General features: G+C 37.8%; 2 protein-coding genes and 1 pseudogene across 9 annotated transcripts; 2 read left to right on the top strand and 1 right to left on the bottom strand.

Moving 5' to 3' along the window:
- Positions 1–1,111: 1,111 nt before the first annotated feature.
- LOC135597466 (6-phosphogluconate dehydrogenase, decarboxylating 1-like) lies at positions 1,112–2,836 on the top strand (annotated as a pseudogene).
- Positions 2,837–3,359: 523 nt separating this feature from the next.
- LOC135597465 (TOM1-like protein 1) lies at positions 3,360–11,653 on the bottom strand. 3 transcript variants are annotated; one of them, XM_065090439.1, is made up of 4 exons: positions 11,495–11,653; positions 7,503–8,040; positions 6,276–6,518; positions 3,360–4,059 (listed from the first exon to the last, which is right to left on the bottom strand). In XM_065090439.1, exons 2-4 carry the CDS (start codon positions 8,019–8,021, stop codon positions 3,637–3,639), a joined length of 1,185 nt encoding a protein of 394 aa, XP_064946511.1. In that variant the 5' UTR covers positions 8,022–8,040; positions 11,495–11,653; the 3' UTR covers positions 3,360–3,636. The 3 variants fall into 3 exon arrangements, with proteins under 3 accessions (XP_064946511.1, XP_064946510.1, XP_064946508.1); XM_065090438.1 differs by lacking the exon at positions 11,495–11,653 and adding an exon at positions 8,464–8,643; XM_065090436.1 differs by lacking the exon at positions 11,495–11,653 and adding an exon at positions 8,213–8,640.
- A 737-nt stretch (positions 11,654–12,390) lies between these two features.
- Positions 12,391–20,679, top strand: LOC135586007 (inactive poly [ADP-ribose] polymerase RCD1-like). 6 transcript variants are annotated; one of them, XR_010481262.1, is made up of 9 exons: positions 12,391–12,602; positions 13,581–14,827; positions 15,018–15,259; positions 15,360–15,436; positions 16,421–16,600; positions 16,686–16,781; positions 18,487–18,621; positions 19,281–20,186; positions 20,343–20,679. XR_010481262.1 is itself a non-coding variant. In XM_065090435.1 (7 exons), exons 2-7 carry the CDS (start codon positions 13,734–13,736, stop codon positions 18,418–18,420), a joined length of 1,695 nt encoding a protein of 564 aa, XP_064946507.1. In that variant the 5' UTR covers positions 12,391–12,602; positions 13,581–13,733; the 3' UTR covers positions 18,421–18,550. The 6 variants fall into 6 exon arrangements, 4 of the variants coding, with proteins under 4 accessions (XP_064946507.1, XP_064946504.1, XP_064946505.1 ...); XR_010481261.1 differs by having other exon boundaries at positions 20,298–20,679; XM_065090435.1 differs by lacking the exons at positions 19,281–20,186; positions 20,343–20,679 and having other exon boundaries at positions 18,415–18,550.
- Positions 20,680–20,837: the final 158 nt, after the last annotated feature.

The following is a 20,837-nucleotide window of genomic DNA, read 5'->3' as shown; positions in this document are numbered from 1 at the left end:
GATTCTTTATTTTTATTTTTTCCAAGTCAACCATAAATTATCCTAATTGATCCTCAAAATAAATAAATTGATCTAATTGCACTTCACGCTCCGAATAATTGATGGTTCACTCAATACAATATTTCTTGGGCGAAACAGAGGATATCTCGATCGAGGGAGAGAACAGGTAAATTCCATATGACCCAATATGTCTGACAAGTCGCACTATATCAGATCGAGTTTCTGTTACCTGAAAATTTCAGGTTAATTTTTTTACATGCCATGATGTCTGAAAATAAAGTTGGGATCATTTCCAAATTTGGTAGTTCTGCAATGTGTCTGAATGTAATCTGGCTTCAACCCTACAAAATCCAGTAATCTGACAACCTAAAACCTAGACAAAGAGTTAAAATCTCAACCACCTCGCACAGCATGACATGCAGTGGCAGTGGTGGATGGTAATAAGGGAGGATTCTACTTTGTCATCCTCTCCCTTCTCCTGTTGTTTCAACCGTAGGAGACAGCCACTATGTGTCACCGTCTTTTCTTCTGTATCCTTTCCTTATTGGCTAATATGATGATCTAACTTTTATATGAAGTAGTATGAAAAATTCATGTTACTGCTTGTGTGACTTTATATGATCATTCACATTGAAGAAATTCATCTTGCTATTCAGTTCATCTCAAATTTTCTCATTTTGACTTTTGTATAGAAGTCTGAATCTTAAATTGCAATACGTTTGAGGTTTCTTTTCAAAATGATTGTGATATTGCATAAATTTATTCTTGGGTACTATTAGGTAGAAGCTCCTCACTTGTATTTTGGTAGTGTGGAGGTTGCCTATTTATGTTAAGTTGCTAAAGAATTCCCTTGTAGTCAAAAAGATAATTTAAACCACTATTCACCTGAAGTTCTGGCTCCATTTTGGCTATGATGCTTGGTTTGGATTAGCTAATATAAATGCTTCTGTAAAATGATAGTTAAGATTATATATATATGCTTATGTAAACATTCTAGTAAATGATGCTACTCTTTTATAGTGCATAATTCTTAAATTCATATTAGGTTTAGTTCTGTCTCTGTTCTTATTTAATTCAATTCTGATATTCCAACATCTCTACCAGGTGAAAGATGGCTCCCACAAGAATCGGCCTTGCTGGTCTTGCTGTCATGGGGGCAAAACCTAGCCTTGAACATAGCTGAGAAAACTTACCTATTTCTGTGTACAACTGGACAACCTCAAAGGTTGATGAGACCATTGAACGTGCTAAACTTGAAAGAACCTTCCAGTTTATGGTTTTCATGATCCTGCATCATTTGTCAACTCAATTCAGAAGCCCCATGTCATCATCATGCTTGTGAAAGCTGGTTCACCAGTTGACCAAACAATAGCTACACTCAGCTTACATGGAGAAGGGTGACTGTATAATAGATGGGGGCAATGAGTGGTATGAAAACACAGAGAAGCATTAAAAGGCCATGGCAGAACTCGGTCTTCTTTATCTTGGGATGGGAGTCTCTGGTGGAAAAGAGGGCACCAGGAATGGACCTTCTTTGATGCCTGGAGGATCATACAAAGTGTACAAGTATATCGAAGACATCCTTCTCAACGTGGCTGCCCAGGTTCAGGCAATTTTATAAAGATGGTTCACAATGGGATTGTGTACAGGGACATGCAGCTAATTGCTGAAGCTTATGATGTATTGAAATCTGTTGGTAAGCTATCTAATGATAAGTTGCGACAAGTTTTCTTTGAATGGAACAAAGGAAAACTTCTTAGCTTCTTAATTGAGATTACTGCAGATATTTTTGGAATAAAAGATGATAAATATGAGGGGTATCTAGTGGACAAGGTCTTAGACAAGACCAGGATGAAAGGTTCTGGCAAATGGACCGTCCAACAGGCAGCTGAATCATCAATGGCTGTCCAATTGCAGCATCTTTGGATTCCAGGTTTCTCAGTGGACTTAAAGAAGGAGTTCAGGCTGCCAGAGTATTTCAATCTGGTGGTTACAGTGATATATTGGGCAATCAACGCATTGACGAAGCAAAGTTGATTGAAGATGTGAAGCGAGCTCTTTATGCCTCAAAGATTTGCAGCTATGCACAAGGCATGAACCTGATAAGAACAAAGAGCATTGAAATTAGATGGGAACTTAAGTTGGGTGAGCTTTCAAAGATACAGAAGGGAGGCTGAATTATCTGTGCAATTTTCATGGATCGCATTAAGAAGGCTTACGATGGAAACCCAGAGCTAGCAAAGCTCTTGATTGACCCAGAGTTTGCAAAGGAGATATTGGACTGACAGGCTGCCTGGCACCGAGTTAGCTGCCTTGCTATCAACTCCGGTATAGGCACTCTGGGTATGTCTTCCAGTCTGGCTTATTTCGATACCTACAGGAGGGAGAGGGTTCCTGCCAATTTAGTCCAAGCTCAGAGGGATTGCTTTGGGGCACATACGTACGAGAGGGTCGACATGCCTCGATCCTTCCACACCGAGTGGTTCAAGATCGCATGTGGTCCAAGATTTGAAATGACAAGCAAACTTACTACAAAGTTCTTGGGAAAAAATAGTGCTACAATTGCAACTCGGAAACAATAAATCCTTTTTACTTCTCATCAAAATAATGTCGGATACTGGACCAAAGACCAGTTAAGATGTCGGATGTCTTGTATTGTGTTCTTTTGGCATTTAATTTGGAGACAAATTGTGTTTTTGAGCTAGGTTTTATGTTTTTTTTAGCTAGGTTTTGTTTTTGTCCGGTTCTCTCATGTGTAGTAGATGAACTTTTTGCTGTTTCTTTCCAAAGCCTGATTTCTCTACTCAGTTTTAATTGGGAAATGACCTTTGTGGAATATGACTTGCAAGGTTGCTTGTTAGAGATTACCAGAATTCCCCACGGACGGCAGAAAGAAGTAAAATATGAACTTGTTTCCTAGTTAATATAGTTAAGGATTTCAATGACATAATTACTTGGATGATTTGTATGCATTTGAAGTTTTTGTCATATTTGGTTATAATACTCAGATTTTAGTCCCATGTTAGATTTCATGAGTTTGGATTAATAATTTAGACTTATCATAACAAGTTAGTTATCCCATCACGTCCGATCGGATCGTCACAAAACTAAAAGTTTAGTTCAATATTAGTAGACAAATTGAATTAATTTATTAAATATTATCTTGGATCACGACAATTATGTCCATGTAATCGTGCATCATTATGTGACAATTATTAGTAGAAGACCGCTCTAACTTCTTCCAAAATAACCCTAAATCTGAACCCGGATGTGATCGATTCCATAAAAGAATAAACAAGTTTGATCCTCACATTGTAACAATTGGTATACATAATATCATGTAACATGAACAAGAATGTAAATATGGATAGTCTTTATTAACCCCAAGATAGATTTAAATCTATTGGTTATTTGCTAGCTTCAAATTGGCCCCAACTGGCATTCACAAGGAATATGTCCTTATTTACATAAAAAAATGAGAAAGTTTCTCTGTTCAGATTCAGAAACTTTCTTCCATGAAAAAAAAAGGAAATCCAGTTCAAACTGGAGCATGTTTTGCCTCCTAAAATGACAAGTAGAGGAAGAGCATACACCACGATCAGCACCACAATTTGCCTATAAAGAGAAGGGTAACAATTAGAAGGACGTGTGATCATCACTCTGTTGCTGCTGCTTCTTTGGCTTCTGGTTCTTGGATGTGCTACCTTTTTCTGTACCAAAAATCATCTTATCGAGATCATTTAGGATGTCGTCATATGTCTCATATCTATCTGGCTTGGTTCTGGAACCTGCAGGTTTTCTGATGAGAGCATCTTCTCTGCCAGCTCGAGGAGATTCTTCAGGTTCCACAACAACTGGTATCGTATTAGGTGCTGGTTCAGATGGCACTTCAGGAGGCTTCTTCAGCTCTTCGTACTTGGAGAGGACCCTTTGGAGCTCATCATTCACATTTAAGGCCTCAAAGAGTACAGCTTCGTCATCATCTGCTGCCTCGATAATACTCTGGATGGTGTACTGACTTTGTCGGCATTGTTGGAACAGAGTATTTGACAAGTCATCCTGCCCATAGAGAGAATATTAGCGATCGAGCAAGTAAACTACATGGCCAATATGCCCTGAAAGCCAAACCGAAATGTATGCAGATGCAGGAACTTGTTCGTACATAAGTTCAATTCTCAATGCATCAGAAAGAAACAATGGTCAAATAGACTACAACTGTTTGACACTGATCATGTTTTTCTACATTGAATATAAAGAGAATAATCAACTTTGAATTTATTTAATGCAAGCAGAGTTGTTAAATTGATGATCAATGGACAAAAATTGAGCACAAATCCAATGGAAAAGATGAGCATAAACCAACTGGAGATGTGCTGTCCTTGTTAGACTTGTCAATCAACATGCTAGTGTGCTTACATTTTAAAAGTAAACATACATGTAAACACATTAACATGGAAGTGTGATAACATTAGCAATTAAGGTGGTTAACATCACAAGAGAGTGTAAGGGGGTGCCTGTTAGGAGCTCAAGAGTAAAGGAAAAGTCAAATACAATTGACATACTTTCTTAAGAAAAATTTCAGTTAGTTGAAGAAAAATGAACTGTTTAGACAAGTTTAAGCCAGTTACACAAGGCATGAAAACAAGAAGAACAAACAAATTTGTGTATATGTGGAGATGATAACCCAATGATTCATGTAGATGGTAACCCAATGAATACATGCATTTTTCGTGTCAACTCCATGTTTAGGTAGACAGCAAAATTTCTGAATTTTGTGTGAGCCTAATCAAGTCAATCTGTAACGTTGGCCAATAAAATCCATTATTTTTCCAAGCCCTACAAAAAATAGTTTTTCTCTCAAATTGACTTGTTTGATCAGTTCAATTCCAGATTAGGATGCTCAAGGTCCGTTCCAGGCGAATGGATGCATAGCTGAAGCTAGAATAGTACAAGATGGTCCATGTACAAAGGAACAAACCTAATATGGAAATACACTATGAAAATGGAGCAGAAATCAAATGAAAATAATGTAAGACTGACAAGATGGATCACTTAAGCACGAGTCCTTTTATGGGCACTTCAAGTTCAAACAGTTTCACTCAAAACAGACTCTCATGATCTCTGTTATCAAGAAGGTAAATATGAACAGCCACTAAGCACTAGTACACATTCAAATATTGCACATACTTGGGATCGTAAGAGATCAGCTTATTAGTTCAACGTTGCCATTCAACCATTTATCTGATCTGGTACAACAAACTAATTCATGGTACATAGTTCCATCTAGACTTTTTTTTAATTTCTATTATTTGTAGTAGCATAAGCAAGTATGAGAACACTAGGGTAATCTCAGGTGTCAATAACTTGAGTTCTGGATAAAAATGCATAGAATAGCTCTATCATCATGAGATACAAGGAAGGTGAGAAGGAAAAAAAAAAGAAGAAACAGAAACACAGTCCAGAATATTAGCCCTTGCAAGAGACATCCACATACAATTCATTGTTGCAATTACCCTGCTAAATAGCACTTTGCAAGAACATTTGAGGGTTTAAGCAACATGCTTTGAAGGGTCCATGGCGTTTGAGCCATTATTGGATGAAAAGGCCTACTATATTGTGGTTAAGATCCTTATCATGCAAACTCAAAGTTCTCAAAAAAGGACTACAATATGATAGCACATAGTCCCTTTTTTTGGAAAGGTTGGAAGCAGAGAGACAAGACAGTTACCAACAGTCAGCAGAAATTTAGTAAACTTTGAACAATCATAGAGCTGAGGTAGATAGTGATAAATATCTTGCTTTTACTTCAGATTGTAAGGATATGGATCACATAAATATATACTCGGTCATCATAAATTGAGTTGGCTACATATGTTGCATCAGTTATTCCATTCAATATGTAGTCCTAGTAATGCTATTACCTATTCAAGGACTCAGTAATAATGCATTCTAAAATACAACATGCCAGTAATACAACCAAGTTGCTAATTCAAACATACAGAAAAAGATAAACCCAAATCATTTTTAGACCATTCAGTAGATTGAACCGCACAGATGCTTTGACATGCTTCATAAATTAATAGGTGAGAAACAACAGGTCCAGGACAACACGGCTTTGCCACTTGATAAGGCATACAGAACCAAAAGACAATATGCCATATAGATGAACAAGTGAACAACAATACGTGAAATCAAGATACTATTACCTGAACAACCTTCTTTGTTAGACAAAAGGTAAAAAGATATCAATTTTTAAGAGGATCAAAGTACATCACCTGTAAGACTTCTTGATGAGGTGATGATGATAGAACTGTTGACAAAAGTTCGACACTGTTTCGAGCCACATCAAATGCTTCCTTTATCTGCTCAGCAGTAAAATTTCCCATAGGAACATCGTAAGTCTGCGGAGCTACACTATTAGATGCTTCAGTCTCCGAAACTGAATGCGGTGGTGTAAATATTGGAGCTAAGCTTTCATTATCTCGTCCTGGGAAACGAATACCTCTAGATTTTAAGCTCTACAAGGGAAAAAAATCATTAGGAATACGCAGCCACTCAATCTGACATGTAGACAAAGCCGTATCACTTATAATCATATATCGTATCTAGACAAAGCCGTATCAGATCTATTTGCTCATGGTGTGGTGAAGAACTCGAGGAGATATCTAAAAACAATCTAGACACTTGATAGAACAGGAGAACATAAAACTAAATTATTTGAGATAAAAAAGAATAGGATAGCATGCATAGAGATTGTTTCTGCTAGTCTAACTAAAGCATAATAAATTTGGGTATTTTCCATGAAAAACAAGTACTTCTAAGTTCTAACAAGTTGCACGAATGAAAATTTAAACACAGCAAAGGCAGCTTATATTATAATAAAGTTAATGTGTCCAGAGATTGAGTCATGAAACAACCTTTTTCTTTGCAAGTGTAAGGCTGGGTATTTTGACCCCTCCCATATCCAAACATGGACAGGGGCCTTGTGCACTAGACCGCCCTTTTTTCCTCAAAGACAGCTTATATTACAATAAATACTTGGTAAATTATAATTTTATATCATAGTTGCAACACTGCAAAGGTGCCACTTCTTGCTCACAGCGAATGACATCAATGATGAAAATGGAATCTATTATCTTCTGACAATAACTGTGCCGATGACAAGTCATGAATAAAATTTAGAAGCTTGACAGTGGCCCTAAGTCAGATTATGGTCCATAAAACCATGATCTGCATTAGACCCTGTATGGGAAATGCACATGGTGCCCTTTAAGAACTACAGTTATAATAAATGAAATGGCACTAGAAAATTCTTCTGCTCCGCAGGCACCAAAAACGACTGCCACACAATACTTTTAGAAAACAGAAGGGAGCCAAATGCCTTTAGAATTTTTAGTGGAACCAAGTTTTCATATTTGCCACCAACTGTTAACTGCTGAAGTATGCAGTGCTTACTATAACACTATTGAAAATGTTTCTGGAAGGAATTAACTATTTAATACCTTGTAGGTTTCCTCGTAGACTGGTAAGTACCCGAGTTTGTCCCCAGACTCTCCCCATGCTTCAATCATAACAAGTGCCTTGTTCCTGTTATTCACAACAGTCTGAGGATTGGCAATCAGCTTCACCATCTCATCAAGGATCCGCTCCGCAGCAACCACAGAGAAAGCCATGTCGCAATTTTTCACACAGGTTTCGAGAAGGACCAAGGCAAGATACTGGACCCTAGGATTCTTTAACATGATTCGTTTTTTGATGCCACGGATGAACTCAATACCATTATAATTGTCGCCGTTGACCATGTCGCAGATCATGAGGTTGGCAGACCAATCAGGACCATCTAAGTTCTCTGATGTGGCCTCCTCCACAATCTTCTCTGGTTGGTTCTGACTATGAAAGAGCTCCTTCATCTTAAAGCTCATAGAGCTCATGCGATCTTTCATCTTCCGGCTCACCTCGGCCCTACCGATCTTCAGACGCTCACCAAAGGCACTGACTTTATCCATCAGATTGTCGCTCATGTTTGCACTCCAATCTCAACTGCAAAGCAGAAACCAAAATCTATAATTTTAACAAAAGTTAAATAAAACAACTCAAGGTTTGCATTCTTGAATCTCAAGAAGTTACAGGAGTGACCAAATACTGGGATTTTGATGGGCGTATCAATTAAAAGCGCTTATTGAATAGTTGAGAAAAAAAAAAAGCTTCCCACCTTGCTTAGGGCAAAAAACGTCTTGTAAGGGCAAGATTGAAGTCATTAGAAAATTTTAAGATACAAAGCTACGAACATGTATTGTGCAACAACCCATAAAGGAACGGAGGGACAAGAACAAAAGGCAGGCTGACAAATTTGACAGGTGCTGCCATTATTATACAGTGTGTTCCCTATTTCGAAGGGCATTGCAACAACATAATTAGAACTTCATGAGAAACAAACGCCCTGACATAGCCTAAACAACTAACCCTAGCCAAAGATGGAAATGGAAACAGGATCTAGGGTTTGGAGGAAGGCATTGTGTAATGATTGATATCATGGTTTTCGCCTTTTAGCCCATTCCACCACTCTGACGACCCACTAATCTACAAATGGAAATAACTTCCTCATGAGCCAATCTTATACATCACATTAGCCACTTGACCATATGTCGATTTTCAGTTAGAATTTTCAGTAATTTATTAAAACTATAAAGTCAGATAAATCTTCAAATATCATTAATCATTTATAAAACATCAAACCTATGACAACCCATAATTGACTTGAACCATGGTTTCCACTAGAACCCAATTGAACCAACAACACATCAATCACCTAAAATTGGTCTCAAATCACCATAAAGCAGTCTAAATGGACTTTAGTATGTCCAATTTACCTAAACCAACTTTTGACGCACACATGACTAATTTGAAATCACCTCCAATCAATAAACGATCAAAATTGAATAGATTCGATCAACTTTATGCTACAAATGGGCCTTGAGCCGACCAACCCATGGCCTACATACGTTGGGCCCATGTGGCCCACAATATAGCCCAAAATTGGAAGCCCGATCATGTGCTCCATTCTAACTTACTAGACTAGGTCGAGGTGGATCGGGCCATTGAAACCCTCGACGTCTCGTGCAAAGCATGTGCGGTGGTTGTGCTCGCACGACATAGGAAGGCGACGCGTTAGGCCGTGGGGACAAGCTACATGTGAGCCTATAACGTAGCCCACTCGATATGGGATGGACCAAGTTGGGCTATCTAGGTTGGACCAAGCTGAAGGTTGGAACTGGACAGTCAAACTAGGCTATTGGGTCAGGTCAAATCGCATCAGAGGCTCCAACCATGTCAAACTAGCACGTCGGGTCTGTTCAAGCGCATGTAACTGTGGTCTTAATTGGGCCAGACCCAATTCGGACCCATTTTGCCTAATTCCAATCTAAATTTTAATTTTTCAAATAATATTATTAGATAGTTAAATTAATCAACTTAATTTAATACAAGACCGTAAAAGTGATCAAACAATAAACATCGTAAAAATTCATTAAATAGCTCAAAAGACAAGCTAAATTAAAAAGAATCAACATGCTGCTAAATTAATAAATCAACCTTAAAATAATTAAATTTAAGATAAAATGGCATGAATTTCATGAAATTCATTAATTAATCTTTACTAATCATGATTCAAGGCTTAAACCAATTAAAATAACAATGAAATTTATGCATCATGACCTTAAAAAAATAATAAATTTAACACTCAAATTTCATTAATTAAAATTTGAATTTAAACTAATTGAATATATGTTGTCAAAAAACATAAAGATTAAACACTTTTAATTTCTAAAATTTATAGAACATATAAATCAGAATCTTTAATTAAAAAAAAAAGGTAGACAACCTACCTCTCACTTTAGCAAGACGATCTTCTCTTTGTTCCTCCACGCTGCGAACCGACTTATGAGAAACAAGGATAGTGGTTGTCTTTAAATAGGGAGAAAAGCGAGGGCTCAAAAGAAAGTAATAAAAATATTTTCAATTTAATTAATTAATTATATTCTTAATCTGTTTACATAATCATTAAAACAAAATTCCATAATTGATTATTCTATTTTTAGTTAAATTGCTCAATTAAGGAAATATATAAACTATATAAAGCAAAAATCTAACAAAGAAAAATTTATTTTAACAAAAGAAAGAAAATATTTCAGCAATTATATTTCTCCCCTTGAGAAATTTGGTCCCTCAATTTAAGTTTATCTTTAAAAAAAAATCTCACTTCCTCTTCTCGTTGCCAAGTGTCATCTTGATCCAAATGATAAACTTTTACTAATGATATTAACTTTATTCCTCATAATGTCTTTTCTCTCCAAAATCTAGGTTGTTTTCTCTGTGTGACATCATCAATTTATAAATATAAAAATATAATCATATATCATTATTATATAAAAATTAATATCAAAATTTAAATTTAAATAATAATAAATTAAATTTAAGATACATACCTCTCGATTTCATTTAGAATACCTTTCGTGCCACAAGCTTCAAGTCAAGTTTAACTAAATTCCAATATGATTTCAATTATTTTTTAAAATAATATTATTAAATAAATTAAAACTAATAAACTTAATTTAATATAAGACATGAAAGTGATTGAACAATAAACATCATAAAATTTATTAAATAGTTCAATCAACATGCTAGATGAAATGAAACGACATGCTACTAAATGAATAAATCAACCTTACAATAATTTGATTTAAGATAATATGATGAATTTTATAATTTTTTATTAATCTTTACTAATCATGATTCGAAACTTTAATTAAAATAACATTAAAATTAATGCATCATGATATTAAAATTAATTAATTAATTTAAATATCCAAATTTTATTAATTTAAATTTCCAATCTAAACTAAATGAATAAACATTGTCATGCAACATGAAAAATTAAAACTTTGAATCCTTAAAATTCACAGAAAATATAAATCGTAATCTTGAATTTAAAGAAAGAAAGAGTAACTATCCGATATTCTTGTCGTTACCTCCCACTGTCAGTCAACAGGTGAAAAACAAGTAGAGTGGTTGTGAGCAAAAGGAGGAATCTCCAAAAGGAGGTAAATAAAAAATAATTTCAGATTAATTAATTAGATTAATTCCTAATCCATTTACACAATCATGGAAATTTAAAATTAATCATCAATTAATCTCTCCCTAATTATATTAGATCGCTCAATCAGAGAAATAGCTAAACTATATAAAACAGAATTCTAACATGGAAATTCAAGGAAGAAAATATCTCGGTGATTACACGGATAGTACCACCGAGGAACCCGTACGGGTTTCGAGCCAGCAAAATCGTACACAACGCAGGAGAGATCGATCAACATGAAATATCTAAAGAATCCGGTCTTCACCATCAGTAAATCAAATATCGGACCGAGCGATCACAATGTTCGCGGCTTCAAATCGAATGACCAAACAGATGAGACGGGGGAGGGGTCACAATTACCTCGAAATATAGCGGCAATGTGGATTGAGGGGTAACGGACGAGGAGCACCTAGGAAAGGGGAGGGTGGGTCGTCGCCGTCGCCCCTTTCTTCCGACGCTTCCTTCCCGCCGCCTCCGAGTTGGAAGTCCTCGCTGCTGCTCTTCTATTTTACTCTGTTTCGTCGATTCCTTCGTTTCGTTCTGTCTCGTGTTCCCTTCAAATTCCCGATTGCCTTTAAGATCAATATTCTTCAACCCTCTTCCTACGGGTGCTGGGAGTGGGTAGAAAGTGCCGGGCCACAGGGGACCCACTATATCGTCGGAAATGCCGGAGTACGGGTGGACGAATAAGGTAGGTTTGTTTGTTTGTTCGTGTCAGGATCCGTCGACGTGAGTACTGGTGTTTGTGTGGCAGCAGGAGATCTTGACCGTTGGATCAGCCGCGGCTTGCGGTCATCAGCCGTCCGATGGGCCGCATGGGCCGTCCCGTTGATGGAGTCGGTTGTAAACGGCTCCCGAAGAACAGACGACGGTGAATGATGGAGACACGTGTCGGTGTTAGCATTCCAAGTAAATGGTTACGGATATGTATTACATGCCATGTCTGTCACACTTACAAAAGTAGACAAGTCTATCGTATTAAAAGTGGAATTGGAATTTGGATCACGTATGCGCCGTCAGAACGTGGCCCCACCACCTAAACCATTTACGCCTCCCCTGCTTCCCATGCGTCAACACTACCCCAACACGTGTTCGTCACTGGAGCGTCACACAAGTCGGTCCACGCTTATTTACCCGGGACCCAATCCCTGCATCGTTCAAAATATCGATCAATCAACGGTCAAAGTTTGATCAAGTAGATTCTACCTTTTAAAGCCATCGCTGACCCGTCGGATCGATGTACCTAGGCGGGGTCGCGTGGTTTCCTGTTGGCGCAAGAAAGCGTGGGAGGACCGTCGACGGTCCTACGGTTTGTGTACTTCTCCCTCGCTCTACTCCACATTCTTCCGGATCGAGACAGAACGGAAACCGCCTTCCCGAATCCCGACCACAGAGATCGAATGAGAGAGAGGGCGAGAGGCCTTCTTCCTGAGATGTATCACCTGAGCCTCTACCTTTACTTGTCGAGGTATCGATCCTTGTCTCCCCCTCTCGATCTCCTCTCTTCTGCCGTGCCTGAGGTTTAATTTTGTATGTTATGGGATTTAACTTTGTTTGCCGGATGGGTTATCGAATCCGATCGATGTTCTTTTCGGCTTAATTCATGGTGTTTTCTATAGTTCTGGAGATGGATGGGTTCGTTCGGGGTCCTCTTTTGCGTTTAATTGGTTATCGATTAGGGTTATGGTTCGTCGATTCGCCAAGAAGAGTTATGATCTTGCTGGACTTCTTCCGGAGTTAAGTGATCTAGCGACGTTTCATGGTGGATGACGTGTGGTCATGGTGCATGTTGACCAAGAGAGTCAATTGTCTTGTGAACTTGACTTACATGATCCTTGATTGCCTGTTTGCAATTTTGAGGTCTCCTGAATTTTTGTGGCCATGATGCATGTTGACCAAGAGAGTCAATTGTCTTGTGAATTTGATATGCATGATCCTTGATTGCCTGCTTGCAATTCTGAGGTCATATGTCGGAGTTTTTGTCTCTGTTGTTTTCTTGTACCTGTGATGTTTGCTGTCCGTTCATGCAAACAAAAGAAAAAAAATCAATGATGCGGTATCATGTTATCAGGATGTGACATCCTGATCAAAAAATGATTTACAGGTATATTCATAGGTCTAATCTTCTTCCATATCGAGTTGCAATGTCAAGAAATCACAATACCAAGTTGCTTGTTCTCCACTAACATGTTAACTTGAGGCCTTCTTGTTCCACTGTTTATAGTAGGTCATAGACTGTTCCTTTTGTACTTTCCTTTTTTGTCATTTTGTGCTCTTATGTGAACTAAATGCTTCTCTGCCATCACCAATTATATTAATCCCTTTTACTTTCATGTATAAATGAAAGTCATCATATTTTTTCTTTTCTTGATTTGTTTGGTCTAATCTGGTTGTTGTAGCTTTAATGTCTTTTTTGAACTTAAGAGACTATTGGATACTGTTGCAGGGTAAACATATTCACTGACTTCCCTATCATAAGTTTTTCTGGCTATACACCAATGCAAAGTCGTACATTATTGTAAATTAGTAGGCAGCCTTTGTGAAGAGAAATACATCAGAATGAATTAGTTGGTGGTTTACAGTTTTTTTTGTGAGTAAAATGGAACAGAAGAATGTAAAGGAGTTGGATAAAGGCGAAAAGTGTGATCTCAAAAGGAAGAGAGATTCTGCTGTATATGTGACAAATGATAGCCATGGTCTGGTAGCACATCCACATACTGCAGTCCAATCTTCTTTAAAGGTCTACACAGGAATGAGCTGTAAAACTGGCCTAATCTGCTATCCAGGGGACCATATTGTCAAGAATTATCGCAACTTCAGAAAAAGTGGGTTGCCACACCGTGTGCTGTTTTATGAGAATGATCAATGGGAAGATTTTCCGGAAAATATTGTCCATTTGGTTCAGGATGATTTTCGGTCAAAGAAAGGAATTACTGAAGCAGGTTATCAGAATCAACATTTTTTGTTGGACTTCATTCACATGGTTTGTGTGATTTTGCAAACAGGTTTGGTTAAGCCAGTAGCTTGGATTGATGACCATGGCAAATCCTTCTTTCCAGAATTACACTCCCACCAGTATGCATTAAATAGATGCTATCATTCCAACAAAGAAATACGGGCTTACATGAGTCCTGAACCAAATGGTACACATGAAGTCACTGCACAATTTAAGATTTCCAACAGTGCAGCTAAAAGTTCAAGTTCTGGAGCTGACAATGGGTTTATACCTAATCTCAAGAGGGTTAAGAGTGAAGAAAATTCTACCAGTGACCAAAATACTTATGCTGAAGTCGACGAAGTAGTTGGAGAAAATGACCCAGGTTCTGTTTTGCCTCTAAATATTCCTGCCTTTGGAGCTTGTCAAGCACCTGCTGGTGGTCATCATGTTAATAGAGCTGTGCAGAATATGTTACTTCATGGTCTAGGCAAGTTCATCGATCCAAAAAATATAGTTGGAATCCATAGGACTCCTTTGAGAAATGATGTAGGACTAGTTCGGTATAACATTTTCCAAGAGTGGGTTGAAACCACTAAAAAGGCACGTGGCAATGCAAATGTCCGCTATGCATGGCTTGCTTCAACCAAGGATGCTGTGGAAGAGATGATGATGCATGGGGTTCTGAAACCACCTTTTCATGAACGTCTTTATGGCAATGGCATTCATCTCACACCCGCAAATTGCTCCAATATCTGGTGAGGTTTCATTTTGATATTACATTTGTCATGTTTGTGCACCTTCAGGAAGACATTAATTTTTCTTTCATAAAGGCTGCCAACAATTTCTCATCTGGATCTCCAGGTGCACCTGTTATTTACTTCTCTTAGATTTTTTTTAATAATGAATTGTGTAGAACAATGACTCACTTGCATATGCTGTCTACAGTGCTAGATATTGTGATGTTGATGAAAATGGTATCATATACCTGATGTTGTGCCGCATTATAATGGGAAATGTGGAACTCATTCACCCTGGATCAAATCAGTGTCAGCCTAGTAATGAAAACTTTGACACTGGTGTAGATGATCTTCATAAGCCAAAGCATTATATTATTTGGGATGTGAATTTGTATACCTATATATATGCAGAATTCACAGTGACTTTTCAAGCAACCTCCAAAGTTGAAGGTAATGCATTTGATGTTATTACTTAGAGAATTTCTGTGGATTATTTTTTTACAATTATGGATGGAATTTCTGAAATACTTGCATACTAATGTGACTGCAGAATGTTTGCTTGGGAAAGAAAGTACATGCAATGTATCTGCCCTCACAAATTTTAATTCACCTCACAGCTTATTACAGGTGTGTCTTACAATTTGCAGATTCCTACCCCAACATATTTCATTGGAATGCTGCACCAGGAATAAGGCTTGAGTTGTGAAAAATCAGTTGTTCCATGAATAGTTTCTTTATTTGATCACATAACATACTTAGAATGCTTACAGTATCTGTATTGGTTACATGTTCAATGTAAAGGGTACATTTGAATGCATGTTCGATATTTCATTGAAATATATGTTTTCTAATAATTATAAAACTGTCAGATATTTTTATGATACATAATTTGATATCTAATAGATACTACTTAGGAGAATTTGTTTTCTATAATTTTTACTGTAGAAATGAATATAAGATCAGATAGATTATCTATGTGTGATTTTTGTTAAGCATCAAATTATGATTCATGAGTTTAAAAAAAACCATATTATTAAGCTTTTGCTATCTTCTCTCTATCTGTCACTACTATTTTCTGAATAGTAGGTTAGGAATTTTGATTGTTTGCTTGTTATGTATCATGAGATATAAATACTGTTTGAAAACTGTAGAAAAATGTCAGCTGTTGTTACATATATTATTGTGTCAAATATTTTGATCACCTTATCCATGCCATGATGAATTTTGTTTTTCAAGATTTAGTAATATTCATATTCATGCTTCAAAAGTATTTACATTTATCTGTAAGGTGGGCTTTATGGTTGGATTGCGAAAGAGAGTTAGTATCTCTCTCAATATATACTTCTGTTCTGATCCTGTGTTCTGTACAACAATATTAGCTAGTGCAACCATCTTTTCTCTGCATCTAAATGATCTTTTTTTCCACTGCATCCGAGTTTGAATAACCAGAAAGTCTAGTTAATTATTTATAAATTCGATTTTGAGTGATCTATTGCATTTTAGCTAGTGCAGCTATCTTTTCTCCGCATCTAATTGATCTTTTTTTTTTCCGTTTGCTTTCAGTATTATGTCTGCCTGTTACTATAATTGTTATTTTCTTTTGTACTGTAGGAGAAGACTTTTCAGCCAAATCTGGGCTGCACAAATCAATCTCAGGTTCCAGTGTCTAGAGCAGCACCAAGAATTCCAACCTCACCATTGATGCCCTTCTCAATGTTATTTGCAGCAATCTCAACTAAGGTGTCTACTGAAGACATGGACTTGGTTCACACTCATTATAATGACTTCAAGGTCTAAACGCCCTACTGAAAAGTGTTGTTTCTGCTTGACCTAGTCTAGGTTCCTGAATAATCATTTCTTTTTCTTTTTTTACCAGAAGAGAAAAATAAACCGAATTGACCTAATTAAAAAGTTAAGGCAGATCATTGGGGACAAATTGTTGGTTTCGACAATAATGAGGCTGCAACACAAGGTCAGATTTCTTTTATATTTAACAAATGCTGCAAATGCTAACAGATTGCTGTGTCAGATTTGATTTTTTTAGTTTACGGCACTCTGTAAATAGAGTAGGTTATGTAAATCATTGAACCACTTTAAATTCCAAGTTTCCGTTTGCTGTTTTTGTTTTATTTAATATTAACCTTTTCATAACCATCTAGTCCTAGTTCTTGATGATGAACACAAGTCTTTGGATTCCTCATAGTGCTTTTTGTAATCATAATTACTAGGACTATCTCTCGCGTCTTTGCTTTTCCTTTGTATGTTTATGCATATGGCACCTTATTCTTTATGGTAACCATTAGTTCTTTTATAGAGGGGCATTAACGAGTGAAGCCAATGTCTCAGTGAAACAAACTTTATGTGATGTCAAGTCTTGCCGTACGAATACCCTCACTTGGCAGCCATGCCTTCATTGTGAATTGATGATTGAACTCAAGTTTTTGGCTTAGTTTAATTCCTTTGAACTCAAGGTTTTGAAAAATTCTAATTATCGGTTTCCTAACTTGTAGATGTCCATAATTTGGGACGTTATATGAGCTCGTCTTGTCACGGACTTAGTTGGTTTTGCCTAGGTAATGTGGCACCCATGTGTGTCCGTTTGTAAAGGGTTAACCTCTCTGAAACCTCTTATGATTCCTTAAGTACCTGCAAAAAAGAAGAGGGATCGGAGAAAGCATTTAATTCAGGATCCCATAGGCAGTCATTTCAACAAATACTTGATAAGTAATACAAATTATAAACATAAACATAAACTTTACAAGCTCTAAATGGTCTTGTGACAAAAGGGTTCAAGATGGTTCGCCACGGTAAAAAATCCCCACAAGTACCCACATGATATTGCTGAGGAATAAGATAGCGAACCAGCCCTAAACACTATTTCAGAGGCTCATCTAATTATATGTCACTCGGGTAGCTCCTGAATGCTGTGCTAACTGACATTTCATACTACTTTACGAAGTTAGAAAACTCCCAAAATGATCATTTGGATGGTTTGTTTCTAGACAGTTTTGTCTTTGTGCGATGACTACACACAACCTGCTTTTACAAGATTGAAACAACCACAAAAGTTAACCAAAATGAGATTATCAAGTCTACTAGCAACCCTCAATATGCTGTGCAAAGCATGAATAAATCGAGAGATACGGACATATACAAACATTATTTCAAACATCTTGTTTACATATTTGTCTGTGATAGTCTATAGTGTCGGGTTGTATCGGCCAAGCTCCATTATACATATTATAATTTTCTATAGAATTGTACATACATGTCTTGTTCTTTCACCGTGTCATTTAATAAGCTGTATAGCACAATGAGCAAATCACAGCTTACTTTCCTTCCACTAAACTGTTTGATCTTTTATTGTAAGAAAACTCATGCTCGTGTTATTTCAAGTTCTTCTATTTTCTTGTGTTTATATATACAGAGGACATATAGTTCCAAAAAATAGAAAAACAGCAGCTGTCTGTCGATCTCTCTCCAACAACAGTTGCACGCATCGAGTATCTACACTTTCTATATGCTCCCTTATCATAATTTTCGCATCTCACAGTCATACAAAAGTTGTTCAATGTCATTTTACTTATATTTCTGTTTGTTTGTAGTTATGAAAGCTAATGAAAGAGCGAGCCCGGAACATGTCGTAATGGTCCTTGCGCTTTGCCCTTATTTTGCAGTTACCACCCATGGCTAGACATGAGCCACCAGAACCCTCGTCTGGAAGCCTGCGAAACAACTCTTGACACGGTGTAAACATCTCTTTGGGATTGGGGGACTGTCTTTTGCTTTCTCTTGCCGAAGTCATGCCTGAAGTAAGTTTGGTGGTTTTTGTGCTTTAATAATTGGAGCCTGATCCATGTAGAAAACCAGCAACTGCTGCGTGATCATCATGTCTTTTGTTTCTTTTACACCATATGATTTGCTCTTTGCCCAGTTTTGCTAGTGCAATTGTAAAGTTGGGAGTCTTTTGTGGCCTATTAAAATATGATTGTTACTTGAAAGCTCAGCTAGGGAGGGTTCTTCAGAAGTTGTATTTATTTTCCCAATGATCGAAATTTTAAAAAATGGTTTTTTATTTTTATTTTTATTTTTATTTTTATTATGATGACACTAATCAAACTTCTTCGGGGCCAACTCGATTAATCCTCTAGTAAAGAAATTGGGAAGCGATGAGCCAGTAAAATGACCAATAAAGTAAATGGGCTGCATCAGGTTGGCCCGTGTTTTTTTCAGTGTAATCAACCGCGTATGATGATTTATTATTGACATTGTTTCTTATGCACATTTATGCATGCATGATATTTGTTCCTATCTGAAATTATTTTCACATGGACCATTATGATGATAATGTCAGAAATGCTTCTCTTAAAATCCCACAGGTTAGCCAGATGAACTTGTTCCAAAGACTATCTACATTTCTATTGTCTATTACTACTACTTTGACCTGTGCTTCATACTTCTGTGAGCGCAGAACCGCCGTATGGTCACATCAGGATCAATTTCCTCGCAGTTGCAAACCAACAAACGACTCTCATCTGCGTGAATCAATTCCCTCTACCGGTAGCTGTCGTACTTAATTCAAGATTAGCCTGTAGAGGAGGAAAGAAGGTAGTGTACGTGCATGTATTCGTGCGACAGGCCCTTGAAAGCCGGGCGGACGAGGACACAGGGGAGGGCGTGGTCGGGTCGCTATCGCAGGATCAGAAGCCCGAGCTACCTGTCATCCCCTGCTCGCCGATGTGATGGCACGACTGCCCGCCCACGCCTGCCTGCCCCCTGCATCTGCCAATCATAAAGCAATCGAGTGCCTTATCATTTACTTTGCCCCCACAAAACACACACACACTCTCTCTCTCTCTTCTCTTCTCTTCTCTTCTCTTCTCTCATCTTTCTTGGTTACTACCCTTCTCTCTCTTCCTCGGTTCTCGTGATACGCATAAAAGCTCACATCGAAGTGTCATCTTTGCAGGTAGGAGTTACTTATTGGTGCAGGTGCAGGTGCAGGTGCGACGCACTGATTAGGGGTGACAGATCTGAAACAGAGAGCATGCATCTTTTCTTGTTATCGGTTTGTGGTGCTGCTGCAGAGAGGACGTTGTGCAAGATGACACCGTCTTGAGCTTCCCCTTAATTCTCGCATGGCGAGACTCGTACGAACGAGGATGCAGCGCTGCTACCGCCTCTTGGAACCAATTATCGCGCGCGCAAGAGAGAGAGAGAGAGAGAGAGGACGATGTCCAAGAAGGCACCGTTTTGAGCTTCACCTTATTACTCTCACAGGAAGTGGGACTGAGAGAGGCAGAGAATCAGCATTTTACTGGCGCCTTCTGCAACCAATCGATCAGAATCTACTACATGTGCGTACGAGACACCGCAGGTAACCTTCAAATTCTCATCCAATTCATGCATTTAACACAAACGATTTAGATTCTGTGACCTGCTGCTTGTCAACAACCGCTAAACCTACCGCTGCTTTCTTCCATCGCAGCGGAAGATTAATTTCCTTTCTCTTCTGGCTGTCAACTCCCACTAGATCTATCGCTATCTTCCATCACAGCAGAAGGCTTCCTTTCTCCAATCATCATGGGAGATATTTGCTGCGGCTGAAGTAGGAAGGGTTGATCAACAAGGCCGAGCTAATCAAGAAAGCATGCCTGTCACCTCACTCTCTTCCAAAAGTGTCACTATTTGCAAGAGAAATATACTCGTAAAATAAACCCTGTCTCCCAATATATGCCAGTCTTGTACCTATCTGCTTCCAAGACATTACAGGAGAGGGAGAGAGAGAGAGAGAGAGAGAGAGAGAGAGAGAGAGAGAGAGACAAACAAACACACGACATTACAAATCAGTGGGTACGCATTCTTTTTTCTCTCTCCTTGCTCTTTTTGATGCCTTTTATCATTTTGACTAATAAAAGAACATGCTTGAATGGGCCCCATTAAGAGTAGTGATAAGTATCTCGGAGTGAGGAAAATGTCCAAAAGGTCACGTAGACGTGTGTATGAGGCTCAGCTAAACTTGTAAAGC

The sequence above is a fragment of the Musa acuminata genome, chromosome BXJ1-11, assembly GCF_036884655.1.
Source record: "Musa acuminata AAA Group cultivar baxijiao chromosome BXJ1-11, Cavendish_Baxijiao_AAA, whole genome shotgun sequence".
In the NCBI taxonomy this organism is placed as follows: domain Eukaryota; kingdom Viridiplantae; phylum Streptophyta; class Magnoliopsida; order Zingiberales; family Musaceae; genus Musa; species Musa acuminata.
This window is presented reverse-complemented; position numbering and strand designations above follow the sequence as displayed.

Excerpts from the sequence above, each read along its gene's own strand:
- LOC135597465 (XM_065090439.1), bottom strand. The coding sequence starts at position 8,021 with ATGAGCGACAATCTGATGGATAAAGTCAGTGCCTTTGGTGAGCGTCTG. Across the intron at positions 6,519-7,502 it reads TCTACGAGGAAACCTACAAG|AGCTTAAAATCTAGAGGTAT; the intron begins GTATTAAATAGT and ends TTTCCCTTGTAG. Across the intron at positions 4,060-6,275 it reads CTCATCAAGAAGTCTTACAG|GATGACTTGTCAAATACTCT; the intron begins GTGATGTACTTT and ends CTCTATGGGCAG.
- LOC135586007 (XM_065090432.1), top strand. The coding sequence starts at position 13,734 with ATGGAACAGAAGAATGTAAAGGAGTTGGATAAAGGCGAAAAGTGTGAT. Across the intron at positions 16,601-16,685 it reads CTCATTATAATGACTTCAAG|AAGAGAAAAATAAACCGAAT; the intron begins GTCTAAACGCCC and ends TTTTTTTACCAG. Across the intron at positions 16,782-18,486 it reads TAATGAGGCTGCAACACAAG|TTACCACCCATGGCTAGACA; the intron begins GTCAGATTTCTT and ends CTTATTTTGCAG.